The 16260-nt window shown below is 44.3% G+C and overlaps 1 protein-coding gene across 1 annotated transcript; it reads right to left on the reverse strand.

Moving 5' to 3' along the window:
* Positions 1 to 565: 565 nt before the first annotated feature.
* Positions 566 to 15384, reverse strand: Rab33a (RAB33A, member RAS oncogene family). Its single transcript, XM_050123978.1, has 2 exons — positions 14728 to 15384; positions 566 to 1106 (listed from the first exon to the last, which is right to left on the reverse strand). Exons 1-2 carry the CDS (start codon positions 14983 to 14985, stop codon positions 651 to 653), a joined length of 714 nt encoding a protein of 237 aa, XP_049979935.1. The 5' UTR covers positions 14986 to 15384; the 3' UTR covers positions 566 to 650.
* Between the last annotated feature and the right edge of the window lie 876 nt (positions 15385 to 16260).

Raw genomic sequence — 16260 nt, forward strand, 5'->3', positions numbered from 1 at the left:
AAACAAAAAAAAGAAGGAAGGAAGGAAGGAAGGAAAGAAAGAAAGAAAGAAAGAAAGAAAGAAAGAAAGAAAGAAAGAAAGAAAGAAAGAAAGAAAGAAAGGGGGCTGGAGAGATGGCTCAGAGTTAAGAGCATTGCTTGCTCTTCCAAAGGTCCTGAGTTCAATTCCCAGCAACCACATGGTGGCTCACAACCATCTGTAACAGGGTCTGGTGCCCTCTTCTGGCCTGCAGGCATACACACAGACAGAATATTGCATACATAATAAATAAATAAATATTTTTAAATAAGAAAGAAAGAAAGAAAGAAAGAAAGAAAGAAAGAAAGGAAGAAAGGAAGAAAGACAGACAGACAGACTAAAAAATACTTATGACTGTCAAATAACTCTTCTTGTGGCTAGGAATGTAGCTCAGTGGCAGAGTTCTTTATTACCAGATGCAAGGCCCTAGCTTCTAGCCTCAGCACTCCAAACAACAACAAGAAAGTCTTCCTAGAAGAAAGCAAGACATAAAGGCATGTGATAATCTATACAAAGTTTATTTTGATATCAGTTTGTATGGAAACAAGCAGGTGTCAGCATTATGCAGGCACAGAAAAAAGGGAAAGAAAAAAACTCCAATGCTAATTCTCTTGTATTTACACTATTTGGTTTCAACAAGGACAGGAAGCTTTACTGTTAGCTTCCTGTGGGAACTCCAGTTTCTGCACCTTGCCTTGCTGCCTCTCAGCATCACGATACAAGAGGGATTTCTGAGCCTTCAGTCGGCAAGCCAGGCACATGAAAATTGACTCCACGTTCTGACTTTCTTTGGGGTCCTTGGCTGATGTCTCAAACAAGAGCATGTTGTGGGCATCAGCAAATTTCAGGGCTAAGTTGGAGGGTACCTGGATCTGTTCCCTCAAGTCACACTTGTTACCCACAAGCACCTTTGGGACTAGTGGGGGCACAGCATGCCCATTGCATTCTTGGATCCACATTTTTAAGTTGGTGAAGGAGGTCATCTTGGTGACGTCATAGACAAAGACCACGGCATGCACATTGCGGTAGTAGTGCTCCACCATGCTTTTACGGAAGCGTTCCTGTCCTGCTGTGTCCCACACCTGAACCTGCAACAAAAACCCACATGTGAAGTTGGAAAAGGAAACATGAGGAGGTGAGAAAAAGCATAGTCTTAACGCATTAGAAAATGAGGTAACAAGTCCTGTTATAGCAATAAGTCCTTGACAGATCAGTTGAATGGACCTATCAAAGCTCAGAGAGCTGTTTTAGAGTTTGTTAAGTTTTTTTTTCCTTGAAATTGATGCATGAAGCCAGGTGGTGGTGGCAAACGCCTTTAATCCCATCACTTAGAAGGTAGAGGCAACGTGGTCTAAAGAGGGAGTTCCAGAACAGACAAGGCTACACAGACAAACCCTGTCTTGAAAAACAAGAGAGAGAGATCTGAGACAGAGAAAAAGAAAGGAAAAAAATAAATTGATGAATGAAAATACAAAGTTGAAAAATATAAAGAATTGTAGTTTAAAAAGAGTACACAGGACTGGAGAGTTAGCCCAGTGGTTAATAACACTTGATGCAGAGGACCCAGATTTGATTCCATGCATTCATAAGTAAACACACAACTGCCTCTAGCTACAGTCCCTGAGGACTGGATGCCCTCTTCTGACCTTGGCTAGTACCAGGCATACACGTAATGCACTTTACATACATGCAAAGAAAACATTCATGCACATAAAACAATGAATCTTTTTAAAATTAATAGAAATAGTTCACAAATTGGTCAAGTTTCCTGGAGGACAATGTGAAAATTTTATCAATAATCTTAAAAATGTTCACAACTCTTAAGACCTGTAATCCTGCTTCCAGCAATCTATTCTATAGACATTGAAAAGATGCTCTCAAATTGTATGAAAATATCTTGATCACACTGTTATTTTTACTGAAGGAAAAAATGTTCCCTATGAGATGAATAGCAAACACAGAGAGAGACGTACACTAAAGTCATATTTGCGCCAATTCACAGCTGCAATTCCAGCACTCAAGGGTCAGGCAAAAGGCTTTCTGTGAGTTCATGTAGCCTAGACTACATGAAAAAAAAACCAAAACCCTTGTCTTAAAAGACCAGAGAGAGGATATGATAGTTTACATAAGTGATCCCAAAAATTCTACCAAGGAACTTCTACAACTCATAAACACTTTCAGCAATGTAGCAGGATACAAGATTAACTCAAAAAAAATTAGTAGCCCTCCTGTACACAGATGATAAAAGGGCTGGGGAAGAAATCAGAGAATCAATGCCCTTCAGAATAGCCACAAATAGCATAAAATATCTCAGAGTAACTCTAACCAAACAAGTGGAAGACTTGTATGACAAGAACTTTAAATCTTTGAAGAAAGAAATTGAAGAAGACACCAGAAAGTGGAAAGATCTCCCATGCTCTTGGGTAGGCAGAATTAACATAGTAAAAATGGCAATCTTACCAAAAGCAATCTACAGATTCAACGCAATGTCCATCAAAATTCTTCAAAGATCTCGAAAGAACAGTATTCAACTTCATAGGGAAAAGCAAAAAACCCAGAATAGCCAAAACAATCCTGTACAATAAAAGAACTTCTGGAGGCATCACAATCCCTGACTTCAAACTCTGCTACAGAGCTATAGTGCTGAAAACAGCCAGGTATTAGCATAAGACCAGACAGGAGGAACAATGGAACCCAATAGAAGACCTGGATATCAATCCACACATCTTCGAACACCTGATCTTTGACAAGGAAGCAAAAAATATCAAATGGAAAAAAAGAAAGCATATTTAACAAGTGGTGCTGGCATAACTGGATAGCAACATGTAGAAGAATGAAAATAGACCCATATCTATCACCATGCAAAAAACTCAAGTCCAAATGGATCAAAGACCTCACCATAAAGCCAGCCATACTGAACCTTACAGAAGAGAAATTGGGAAGTACACTTGAACGCATTGGCACAGGGAACCACTTCCTAAATATAACCCCAGCAGCACAGACACAGAGAAACAATTAATAAATGGGACCTCCTGAAACTGAAAAGCTTCTGTAAAGCAAAGGACATGGTCAACAAGACAAAACGACAGCCTACAGAATGGGAAAAGATCTTCACTAACCCCACATCAGACAGAGGTCTGATTTTCAAAATATACAAAGAACTCAAGAAATTGGACACCAAAAGATCACGTAATCCAATAAAAAAATGGAGTATAGACCTAAACAGAGAACTCTCAACAGAGGAATCTAAAATGGCTGAAAGACACTTAAGGAAAGGTTCAACATCCCTAGTCATCGGAGAAACGCAAATCAGAACAACTCTGAGATTTCATCTCACACCTGTAAGAATGGCCAAGATCAAAAACACTGATGACAACTTATGCTGGAGAGGTTGTGGGGAAAAGGGAACACTTCTGCATTGCTGGTGGGAATGCAAGCTGGTACAACCCCTTTGGATGTCAGTGTGGCGATTTCTCAGAAAATTAGGAAACAACCTTCCTCAAGACCCAGTAATACCACTTTAGGGTATATATCCAAAGGATGCTCAATCATACCACAAGGACATGTGCTCAACTACGTTCATAGCAGCTTTGTTTGTCATAGCCAGAACCTGGAAATAACCTAAATGCCCCTCAATCAAAGAATGGATAAGAAAAAAATGTGGTACATTTACACAATGGAGTACTACACGGCAGAAAAAATAACGACAGCTTGAATTTTGCAGGAAAATGGATGGAGCTAGGAAACATTATTTTGAATGAGTAACCCAGACACAGAAAGACAATTATGACATGTACTTATTCATAGGTGGTTTTTAAACATAAAGCAAAGAAAGCCATCCTACAAACCACAATGCCAGAGAACTTAGACAACAAGAGAGACTTACATAGATCTATTCTACATGGGAAGTAGAAAGTAGAAAAAGACAAGATCTCCTGAGTAAATTGGGAGCATGGGAACCTTGGGGGAAAATTGAAAGGGGAAGGGGAGAGGCAGGGAGGGGAGCATAGAAAAATGTAGAACTGAATAAATATCAATAAAATAGAATAAAAATAAAATAAAATAAAAGACCAGAGAGAGAAAGTGAGAAAGAGAAATAACATCTAATATTTTTCAGGGCTGGTATGTTCAATTTTTTAACTGGCCCCAAATGTTTTCTCATATGATATAATCTCAATTTTTAAAAAAAAACATTAAACACAAATGTTTGTAGGAAAATCTAGAATTGTATATACCAGAATATTAATGGCTATTTGAATATAGGTAATATTTATTGTCTTTGTTCTTTTTCCTTGCCCTAATTTTATGGTTTAAAATACATGTTGCTTTGTAGTGTTGTTGTTGTCATTGTTGTTTGAGACAAGGTCTTAACACACACACACACACACACACACATATATATAACACACACATCAAGCTGGCCTGAAACTAGTGATCCTTCTGCCTAACCTCACCTTCCTGAGCTCTGGGTTATAGGATGTACCTTCTTACCTAACTTGTATTACACAATTAGAAAAACTAAGATGAGTCAGGCCATATTTGGCTCCATAGCAAGTTGGAGGCCAGCCTGGACTATACAAGAGCCTGCTTTACTGCCATAAGAAAAGCAACACTAGTGTTAAAAGTCTCACCATTGCCGGGTGGTACTGGTATAAACCTTTAGTCCCAGCACTGAGGGCGGGGACAGAGACAGGCAGACCTCTGTGAGTTCAAGGCCAGTCTGATCTGCAAAGTGAGTTCTGGGCAGCCAGGGAAGACAGAGAAACCCTGTCTAGAAAAACGAAACCAAACCGGACAAACAAACAAAATACCTTGCCATCTACTTTATTTGTCTGTTTAAATGAGATCTAATTATGTAGCCAAGGCTGACTTCAATTCATGCTCCACCTGTCTCATTCACCCTGGTGCTAGAATTACATGCTTGAGCCACCATGACTGCTTTTCAATTTATTTTTAAATTTACGTCTTTGTTATGTAAAAGTTAATTTAATTCACTCTATTTTTCTTCTGCATCTTGGCTTTTGGGATAAAGGCTAAATTATGAAGAGAAAAATCTGGTATCAGTAACATATGCACAGACATAATTCCCAGGGGAACACTCTGGAAGTCAACATATATCCAAGCCCAGTTTTATTTTCTGTGATATATTCAGGGTCTGGGACAAGAGATATTCATGCTCAGAATGCTGATCTCAAGAGCCTATAAAATTCTCAGTTATCAAGCCAAATTTTGTTATGGCCTCTTGCTTGACTACTTTGACTCTTCAAATGAAGTCTCTACTCTTTATTTGGAACTAGCCATCTGTGGAATATAGTTGAATCTCTTTACGGAGTGAAGATCTTCTAAGACCAGACTTCTGGACATGAGTTTCCATTGTCCTGGCTCTGCTTCCTTAACCTCTAGGGTCTTTTACTGGAGCTCACTTCTCGCCTGGCCTGGCCTCAGTCTTCTAGTGTTGGGGTTGCCGAATGTTTACCGTCAGCCTCAGCTTCCATTTGGATTCTCATGAACCCTGGTCAGGCTCTCCTCTCTCTGTTTCTGGACTACAGCAGTCATTTGGTTCCTGAATGTCTCCACTTCATTGCTCCCTAAATGCGGCTGTCACACTAGCTACTTCCATCCCCTGCTTGGACCTGTATGTCATCTTCCTTTTTAGGAAGTTATGGTGGCCTTACACTGCATGTGCTGTCAAATGGAAATAGTTCAGTCTGCCTTAATTTGACCTATTCCTACCTAGGTTCAAGATGCTTGGCCACATCTTTCTTTGTGACTCTACCCACTAGTCCATCCTTCCACAGTAGATCCTGATCCCAATCTCACCCATTCTTGAAGACTCAACTTGTGCTTCTACCTTCATTCTCAAATCTTGCTTTAAGGGAGGAGGGCTTTTTTTTTTTTTTTGAGACAGGGTCTCTCAATTTAATCCTGGCTGTCCTGGAACTGCCTCTGTAGACCAGGCTGATCTTGAACTCACAGAGATCCACCTGCCTCTGCATCCCAAATGCCGGCATTAAAGGCATGAGTCACCATGCTTGGTTCAAATCTTCATTTTTTCATTTGCAAGATATATTATTTTATTATTTCTATTTGATATGTATGGATGTTTTGCCTGCATTTGTGCCTATGCACCACATGCATGCAGTCCCTAAAGAGACCAGAAGAGAAAAAACAGATCCCCCTGGAACTGGAATTACAGGTGGTCCAAACACCTCCCACATTCCCACCTGTATTCCTGCAGGTATTTCCAGATGAAAATGGAACCCCGGACCTCTGGAAGAGCAGCCAGCCAATGCTCTTAAGTACTGAACCATCTCTCCAGTCCCCCCATCTGCAAATCTCTTATAACTTCTCTCCAATTCTCTTTTCTTAGGAATTCCGGTTGTCTTTGGGTCTACATCATTCCATTTAGAATACATGTGTGTCTTCTTTATTCCGTCAGTGCTGCCGGTCTCTCGCTGACTACACTGTAAGCAGTCTTTTTCAGCTTTGAGGTGGTGATGACGAAAAGCAGTGTTGGCCTGAGCCCCTAGAAATACCAGCAGTGGGACAGCTCAGGTCTCTGCCGGACCATTGCAGAGAAAACATCCCACTTTGGTTATACACAGAGGCAAAAAAGCCTCTGTAAGCAGAGACCAAAAAAAAAAAAAAAAAGATTTTTTTTTCCCTCTACCTCTCTGGTGCTCTGAGCAGGAAGGAAGAGAGGCAGATGGGGAGAGGGATGGAGGTCAGGGGGAAGAAAACAGGCCTAGTACAGGAATATCGTTTCCACTTGGCTCCGGCTCTCCACTTTCCACCCCCACTCTCCAGTAGTCTTAACTCTCGCCTCTGAGTGAAGCTGAATCCCTGTCGGCCCTCAGGCATGTGGCAGATGCTTTAACACCATGAGCTCAGGATTCTAAAAATACCTGCAGGAACACGGGTGGGAATGTGTGAGGTGTTTGAACTGAGTAAGGTTGGCTGTTTGGCTTTTCCCTGGCTTCCTAATTGTGTACAGCCACCCAAGTTGTCAGAACTGTAGGGAGAGCCCCTCTGCTGGAGTTCTCCTCTGCCTTCCTGAAGCTACAAAGAAAGCCTTGAAGCTTTCACGTCGACGTTTGGGAGTTCAGGGGCAGTTACTGTTCTAATTCCAGTTCTATATAAACCGCATCCAAAGTTTTTGCACCCCTGCCTGTGATGAGACATAAGCCCGGAAGCAGGCTACTCCCAGCAGAAAACAGAAGAACTAGCAGGTATGGCCTCAAAACCTCTAAAAGGGAAGTACATCAGTCAGGCTCACTGGATGCATGGAACGGGTTCTGTGTCTGGGGATGCAGTTTTCCTGTCCTCAGCATCGTTACTGTCCTTTCATCCTTGCTAGGGAATGAAAGAAGATACTTCCCCTTTTCTTTCTTTCTTTCTTTCTTTCTTTCTTTCTTTCTTTCTTTCTTTCTTTCTTTCTTTCTCCCTTCCTTCCTTCCTTCCTTCCTTCCTTCCTTCGTTTCTTTCTTTTTCTTTTGTTTTTTCAAGACAGGATTTCTCTGTAGCTTTGGAGCCTATCCTGGAACTACCTCTTGTAGACCAGGCTAACCTTGAACCCACCGAGATCCACCTGCCTCTGCCTCCCGAGTGCTGGGATTAAAGGCATGCGCCACCACCGCCCAGCCCCCCTCCTCTTTCTTTTCTTCCCAGTGGACGTGGTTGAGGACTACCCCTTAGCTACTCATGCCTGGGATGCTCATCACTCCCGGAGGGCCAGTACGGTACAGTGGAGTCAAACCAACTGGAATACAAATCTCTCCCCAAATCTGCTGCTAGTTGTGTGTCCTTTCTCTACTTCAGCATCCTCATCTGGTATGTCTTGGTGGCATTTCTTGGACATGCATGGCCTGCCTAATACAGATTCCAGAATTCCCCAGATGCCCACATTATGGAAGATCAAATGCCCTTTGTAAAACCGTGTACTGTTTACATATTACCCTGCACACACCTCTTTCTACATTTGTTTGTTTGTTTTTCAAGACAAGGTTTCTCTGTGTAGCAGCTCTGGCTTTCCTAGAACTCACTTTGTAGACCAAGCTGGCCTCGAACTCACTGAGATCCACCTGCCTCTACCTCCTGAGTGCTGGGATTAGTGGCATACACCACCACTCCTGGCCTTTCTACATGTTTTAAAGTATCTCTTCTTATAATATTTGATAAGATGCAAGTGATCAAAAATACTTGATCTAATGTATTGTTTAGGGAAGAAGAAAAAAGTCTGTATATGTTTAGGTAGATTCATGTGTGTGCATGTGCACACACACATATACACGTATACACACACAGGGGGGGGGAGAGAGAGAGAGAGAGAGAGAGAGAGAGAGAGAGAGAGAGAAGATCTCATCTAGATCAGGCTGGCCTGCCTTAAACTTATTTAGCCAAATACAAGATGACCTTGTAGTTTTCATTTTCCTGTTTCTATTCCCTGAGTGCTAGGATTTCAGGTATACCTCACTGGGCCAGGATTATGTGTCACTGGGATTGGACTCAGGGCCTCATACTTGCTAGGCCAGCACTATACTAGCAGAGCTATATCTCCAGTCCCTGCTTCTTTCTCTAAACATTTTCTTTTCAGTTAGTTGGACCCCTTGAGTACAGAGGGCCAACTGTATACAGTGAGTACAGCTGGAAAGACAGCACTCTGGCTTCTATTCAGTAGCTGAGTAAATGAAGCCATAATTTCCTCGTCTCTATAGTGGGAAGTTAGGCTTCTCTGTGGCTGCTAAGATGATCCAATGAAATGATAAATAAGAAGAAGTTTTTGTAAGATGTGAAGTGCTCAATGAATATTAGTTGTTATCATTGTCCCAGAGAGCACATCAACCTTTAGTACTGTGCTTTGGGTCTACTGGTTCGTATTCTGGAAAGTTTGGCTCTAGAAGCCGAAACAGGGCAAGGGCAGTTAGTGGGAAGAGGCAGGGAGAAAGATGCATTATCTTGCCATGAGCAGCTTGGATAGGCCCAGATTAATGGGGTGATGGGCAAAGTCTGAGGGGCATGGGGTGGAGAGCTGCCACATCCTGCCTTGAATGAGCTTCAGCAAGCCCTCCATCCCCTACACATACTCTTAGCTGACCTGGGTATTTTTTTTATCTAGTAGACATATCTGGCATCATTTTATAGATGAGCTATGAATGTCTTTTTGTTGAAGGCCAATGGCAGAAGGCAAACGTACAAATAAAAAGAAAGAAAGAAAGAAAGAAAGAAAGAAAGAAAGAAGAAAAGAAAGAAAGACAGGTTTACGACCTTTGGTGGATACTCCCATGGATGAGGGGAAAGTTTAAAAGAAATCTTTTGTTTGTTTGTATTTCGAGAAAGGGTTTTTGTGTATAGCCCTGGCTGTCCTGGAACTAGCCCTATAGACCAGGCTGGCCTCAGACTCACAGAGATCTACCTGCCTCTGCCTCCTGAGTGCTGGGATTAAAGGTGTGGGCCACTACCACTCAATTAAAAGAAATCTTTTTATTAACTAGCTGGACTGTTCCATATGTACCATATGTATCTAAGAAACACGCATACACAAAGATGACACACGATGCAATGAAAAGGACAGAGACAAAGACAGACAGACAGACAGGCACCCACGCACATATGCACCCACACTGGGGAAGGGAAAAAAATTAAAGGGGAAGAGAAGGAGGAGAAGAGGGAGGGAGAAGAAGAGAAAGGGGAAGGCAACAAGGGACACACACAGTGATGTATAGTTAACCATTAAGCTATCTGACAGAAGCTTAGAAGGCCCCACAGAAAACATGACGTCATTCTGCCCGTAGGCAACTTGTAAGGAACACTGAGCTCAGCCACCTTGCACTTAGTAATGTAACACAGGAAGGTGTTTTCCCCAGGGATCAGCAGAGGGGGATCTGGGCCATGCCTGTCTATAGCCATGGCTGAGCCGCTGCTATAGTGCTCAGCGTGTAGGAGGACCCAAGCTAGATATTCTTGCTTGTCGCCAAGAATGGTTCAGCAATGCCTAAACCCTCCTAGCCCTATTCATTGGTTTCTGATGCTTTTATCCCGAGACAGATGCAAAATGGTTTAGCTAAACCTGTAGGTGACACATACATAATGCATAATTATTAAGTTATAAGAAAAACAGATTCAACGCAATGCCCATCAACGTTATTAAGAAAAGCTCCTCCCTTCCTTTGGGAGTTGGAATATGACTCCATCTTTCCTAGATTGAGCAGGAAAAGCTGCCAGCTTTCCTTTGTTGGGTCCCTCCATGTTGTTCTCACAGATAACCTTCTGGGTTAAATGGACTTAAGACTTATGTACTCTTCTAAGCCCGGCAATGGGAAACCCAGAAAGAGTGGCAGAAAAGGGATTAAGCTTGATCTTGTTTGCTCTAAGGTAAGTCGCTTTCCCACTCTGAGTTCCAGTTCCCTACCTATAAAATGTGGACTTTGGATTTGAGACTTTTTCCCAAGGTCTTTTCTAGCTCTGAACACCTGTAATTCTCATGCCCAAACTGAGACAGTCCAGGTGTGAAAGCAAATTCCAAGCGCTCTCTTGAGTGTCTTGAGTGCAAGCAAAAGAGATTTCTTGCTTGAATTTTATTTTATTTTATTTTTTAGTGGTGCTGGGGCTATGAGCCAAAGCCTCACATAGCCTAAACACACATTCTACCAGTGAACTATGCCCCCAAACCTGAAGGAGACAACATGAAGGCTCTTGGATCCTTGGGCCATAGCCTTGGGTTCCTTGCCTATACTCAGTAAGACTGGCTGCTTGGTAGTCTAGCATCACTCCCAATGAGGGGGCTTGATGTTACCTTCGAAAGTAGAGCTCAATGTAAAGAACATGGGCTCTGGGTCTCAGTTGAAACACTAGCAATCATGAACATTGGTGGAACAGGCCTTTACGTTAAACCCCAGCACTCGGGGAGGCAGAGGCAGGCCGATCATTGTGAGTTCAAGGCCACCCTGATCTATAGAGCTAGTTCCAGGACAGCTAGGGATATTACACAGAGAAACCCAGTCTTGAAAAACCAATAAAATATTTTAAAAAAAGAAGTAAAAAGCCTAGCAATCACAAAAGATCCCTGTGCCTGTGGGCAAGGTACTTCATCTCTCTCAAAACTGGTCTCCTTCTCTATCAAAAGGGAATGATAAAAATCCCGATTCTAGGCTGGCAAGATGGTTCAGCACTTGGCACCCAGCCTAATGTCCTGACTTTGATTCCTGAAACTCACAAGGTGGAAAGAGAACAGATTCTATGAGTTATTCTCTGACCTTCACATGTGCACTGTGAAATACATGTGACTTCACATGCACACAAACACACACGTACGTGTGCATGCACAAATGTTCGCACATACTGCATGTAGATCTTTTTTAGTTAAAAGTATTTTAAAATCTTAAGTCCTAGGGCTGCCATATTAAGTAAGACATAAAATGACTAGCTTGGACTTTGTTTAGTCAATAAACAGAAGGTTTTTTGTTTAGTTTAGATTTATTTTTATTATTTGTAGTTACGTGTCGGTATGTGCACATTAATGAATGTGTCTGCAGAGCTAGAGCTGGAATTACAGAGTCCTCTGAAAGAGCAATATGTGTTTTTAACCACTGAGCTACCTCTCCAGCCCCAATAAATAGAAGTTTTCAATTATTATTCCCTAATTATTGGAGGCATTTCTTTTGAGTTTTATTTTAGGTTTACTGTGTGTGTGTATGTTTTGTTTTGTTTTTTTTTTTGGTGAACAGGTAGGTGCTCCATTCCCTGAAATTACAGTTATGGATGGTTATGAGTCACTTGCGGGTGCTGAGAATTGAACCCAGGTCCCCGAGCATTTGTTATTGCAGAAGGCCTGGGTTCGAGTGCTGGTAACCTCTGAGTTACCTCTCTAGCTGCCATGGGGGTTTTCTTGAGTATGTGTTAACCAGGAAACATTGGATTGTAAAAGGTATGAGGTACAAGAAGACACATGGTGATTGGGGGAAAGAAATGGGGCTTCAAAAGCCAGGCGGTGGTGGCGCACGCCTTTAATCCCAGCACTCAGAAGGCAGAGGCAGGCGGATCTCTGTGGGTTCGAGGCCAGCCTGGTCTACAAGAACTAGTTCCAGGATAGGCTTCAATGCCACAGAGAAACCTTGTCTCGAAAAAGAAAAGAAAAAAAAAAGAAAGAAAGAAATGGGACTTCAGACTCCTAAGGATAGCCCTGATATGGAAGATATGGTTCTGAATATAGCAAATCAGGCATCCCCAGCAGAGGTTGTCATGTGTGCCACCCCTGAGACACAATCGGGAACAAGCCAGGAAGAGGCCATGCCCTATTCCAGAACTGAGAAAAGCCATTCCCCTGCCTGGGCTTCTACTTTATAATTTGAGAGCCTACTCTTGCTGGCTGAACTCTAGGGCTGCCTCAGCTGACCCCACTGTACCTTTGTCTCTCCCCCGAAAAGGGCGACTAGCTAGGACACTCAGTCATCCAGTCATCTTCAAACCAGGTTTTGGCACTTGTTCCTGCAAGCCGTCAAAGCATGAGGCACAATCTACTTCTTTCTTGATCTCCTACCAGGTGCCATGCTCTGCCGTCTTCCAGACACACTCTCTCTCATTGGCCTGCTTGGGCCTTCTTGTTTCAACAGCTTACAAGGGAGCAGGTTCAGCATCTCCCAGGTCCCACACTCCCCTGAGGGTCCTTGGAGGATTTGTCCTCAGAGGTTCCTCCTTGAACTGCGTTATAAGGCTTTGTCCTCTTGAAAATATCACCTTCCCCCCAAAGCCCATATTAAGCACTTATCTGCACGTGGTGTTGTGCTGATCTCTGTTTCTAGTGAGTCACACTGTCACAGGCTCTGTCCTCTGGGGGAAAAAAAAAGTCTGGGATATTTGGCAGAGACTCTGAGACTCAGTTGGCTAAATAGAGGGGTGACAGTAGAGGAGGAATGGTTAAAAAACACTCCCCAAGGCCATTTGGGTAATGACTTCATCCACTATTCACCTCCCACCCCTCATTTCTCCTCCCCCAACCCTCCCCCCTCATCTTCCTTTTCCCCCCACATACTTTCTTTTTCCCACCACTCAAATTCCAGATGACTTTAGCACCCTCCCCTAACCTGTAAGCCCAGGGAACTCTTTAGCTCCTTGTAACACTTGATTTTAAATAAGCTATAACATTAATGAATGATTTTGAAGGTGTTTCAAAATGCATCCATTGGTTTATTTCTACTTTGGCAAAAAAAAAAAAAAAAAGCAAACAAACCATGTCTTAGACTTTCCAGCATCTGGTAGGCATATATTAGAGAAACTAGACACCATAAAGAAGCCCTGACTTGTGCGAACATTCAACACGAGAGTCCTTGAAAAAGAAAGCCACAGACACCTGCATTGATTTTAAAAGGGCATGAAGCAATCCCTGTCTCCTCAGAAGTGGAAGAAGCAAAAAAGATCACAAGTTCAAAAGAATGCACTATCTCCCGGACCCAGAGGCTCACTCTTCCTTATCTCCTACCAGTCTTCCTGAAGTGCACCTCTTGGCTTGTTTTCTGAGGCCATTTTAAAATGCAATCATTTTAATCACCAAGAAAGCTTGCACAATTTGGGATGTTTCATCAGCCCCTCCAGTTCCCCAGTTCTTCTTTTCCACTTCACTTAGAAGACAGGACAGGACATGTGGCTACTTCAGTCGGTTTTCGCAGCAAGAAGTTTGCCTTCCCTTTGGCCCTACCTGGGGTCTGACTACAGGCAGAAGCAAAGGCCAGCTATGAGCCTAGAGGAATTGGTCTTTAGTATCCCTGGTGCCTTCTTAGAAGATTTCCATGACACACAAAGCTGCCCTTGCCATATCCTGCTTCCTGCCACCCCCTCCCTGCACTTGACATATTCCTGTCTTATTGAGTTTCTCCTTTTACTGCACGAAATGAATATATAAAATATTTTGACTTGACCTACTTACTAAACTATGGAGAGAGGGGTCAAGGCACTTCCCCTGGCTCTCGGATAAGTTATGCTACATTCTCCCAATGGGCCTTTTGAAGACAATGCCGGCAGAATGAGCAATGGGCACTTTGTTCATTAGGTTCCCCAAAGCAAGCAAAGAAACAAGCATTTGAGAGGGACTGCCTCCAAAGAACAAGTTTGGGGGATGCTGAAGGCTCAGTGGGCGACCGACAATCTTTAAAAGGGCTCATGGCTTTGTCACACAACCATCTCTCCACCCCCATTCCAACTCAGCCCCAATCTTAAAAAGTAAACTATAATTTAAAATAAAGCAGTTTTCATGCTCCATAATTTCCCAGCCTTCTTAATGTCACAGGGCTTAGCCAAGGTGATTTTTTTTTTTTTTTGCAGCCTATTGGCACCCAAGAGGTAGAAAAGCCCTCAAGATGTATAAAGTGCTTTGGGATCCATCCCACAAGACATCCCAGAAATGTTTCAGGCCTTCCTGTGCGCAGGGATGTCTCTCTCGCTCAGGGTTGAGGACAATTTCAAACCGGCTTTTCCAGGCAGGAGCTGTAAGGCGAGGGCAAGGGGTAAAAATGCAACCACTCTGTCTTCCCAGAAAAATTGGGTTAGGTGGGGACGGAGCCCCTGAAAGGAACTAAAAGGGGTGAGGATGCCACCAGGGTCTTGAACTCGGCAGGTGGCGACACAACCAAAGCTAGACATTTATTATCACTAGAGCTTTACCTCAGGCGAAACCCCCTCCCAGGTCCCTCCCTTCCCGGACCTGACCAGCTGGATCACCTTGATCTTCTCGCCCTCGATTTCCACGGTCTTCTCCCTGAAGTCCACACCGATAGTGGCCTCAGTCTTCTCTGGGAAAGTACCCCCGCAGAAGCGGAAAGTCAGGCAGGTCTTGCCCACGTTGGAGTCCCCAATCACGATGATTTTGAAGATACGAATCTGTACATACTGGTCCATCGATGAGTCGAGCTCCAGGGATGCCAAGCCAGCAGCTGAAGCAGGCTGTAGGCTCCCATGGCCCAAGATGGGCTGCGCCATCTCCCCGGGACAGGACCGGGGTCCCAACCCCAGTCGAGGGCTCCACACAAAGAAAGCGGCCACGTTAGTGCGCTCAAGGCGAGAGAGCTTTGTGCGTGTGTGTGTGTGTGTGTGCACGCGCGCGCGCGTGTGCGTGTCTGAAGTGTGTGTCCGCCTGTGTGTGCGTGCGCCGGCAACGTGTGTGTGCGCGCGCGCTTGAAGGGGATGCTCTCACCCTAGGCACTCCTCCTCCTTCCCCAATGCACCCTCCTAGCAGCTTTAAGGCACAGACACAAAAGCTTGCAAGAGAAGAAATGGAGAACCTGCCCGCCTTAAGCCCCCTCCTTCTGCCGGTGTGTGTGCTCCAAGACTGCAGGCTCAGGCTGTGCTGCACCTTCGCCTAGACCCTCCCCTGTCTGGACCCCAGGGACACATGAGGGAGAAAGCCTAAGCAGAACGGGGAAGGGCTGAGGAGGGTGACACACGCCACCCCAGAATAGCCTTGCCTTCTTGCCCCTAGTTCCGTGGTGGGGTTCAGGCTTTCAACCCCCACTTAACTTAGAGCGCATGGGGTGAGTGGACAGTGAGCACAGCTAAGGAGGACAAAGAGAGTTGTACCCTAAGGCATCACTGGAGAGCTTCGGGTGCGGTGCAGCACTAGGAGGTGGGGAATCTGAGGTACCTCTTTCAGCTCCACAGCAGTTGACAGCTGTGCCGCTGTGGTTCCCTGCCTTCCGCGAGTCTTAGGATAAAGAGGTGTTCGGTCTGAGCAGGTGCACTTTGGGGCCTAAGGAATTGGGGAGGGCGCTGACAGGACACCGGTACACGCAGTGGCTTATGGAGGGCACTCATGCAGCTGAAAGGAGGCAGACACGGGGCACGGGTGTGAGTGTGTAGGGGGTGTTACAGTTTCTGTCAAAGACTTGCCAGATGTAGGGGGCGCGTACCAGGCGCCAACCTCCCCTCATCACACCACGAGCACCCACCCTCTGAATGTTCAAGAGGGTGGCTCCCATTGGCTGCTACAGTCAGTTGTGTTTGGCTGGCCAATGGGGAAGGCCCGCCGCGGGAGAGGGCCATACAGAGGGCAGGAGGGGGGGGGGGGAACTAGTGGGGACAGCTCCAGCAAAGGGGGACTTTGTTTCTGTAGCTAACCATTCCAGGTCGAGATGAGGGCACTTAGGACATGGCATAAACCCCACAATTCCTGACACCCTGAGCCTTCGTAGAGTCATAACTTGTTCCAGAATGGCGGAGTTTCAAAGCGAATTGAGAATCCCAAGGAGGGTTCACCCA

Source organism: Alexandromys fortis, unplaced genomic scaffold, assembly GCF_014885135.2.
Source record: "Alexandromys fortis isolate MF-2015 unplaced genomic scaffold, M_Fortis_MF-2015_v1.1 scaffold_224, whole genome shotgun sequence".
NCBI classification, from domain to species: domain Eukaryota; kingdom Metazoa; phylum Chordata; class Mammalia; order Rodentia; family Cricetidae; genus Alexandromys; species Alexandromys fortis.

Coding starts and splice junctions, on each gene's coding strand:
- Rab33a (XM_050123978.1), bottom strand. CDS start 14,985: ATGGCGCAGCCCATCTTGGGCCATGGGAGCCTACAGCCTGCTTCAGCT. Junction 1,107..14,727: donor TCGAGGGCGAGAAGATCAAG/GTGATCCAGCTG, acceptor TTTTTGTTGCAG/GTTCAGGTGTGGGACACAGC.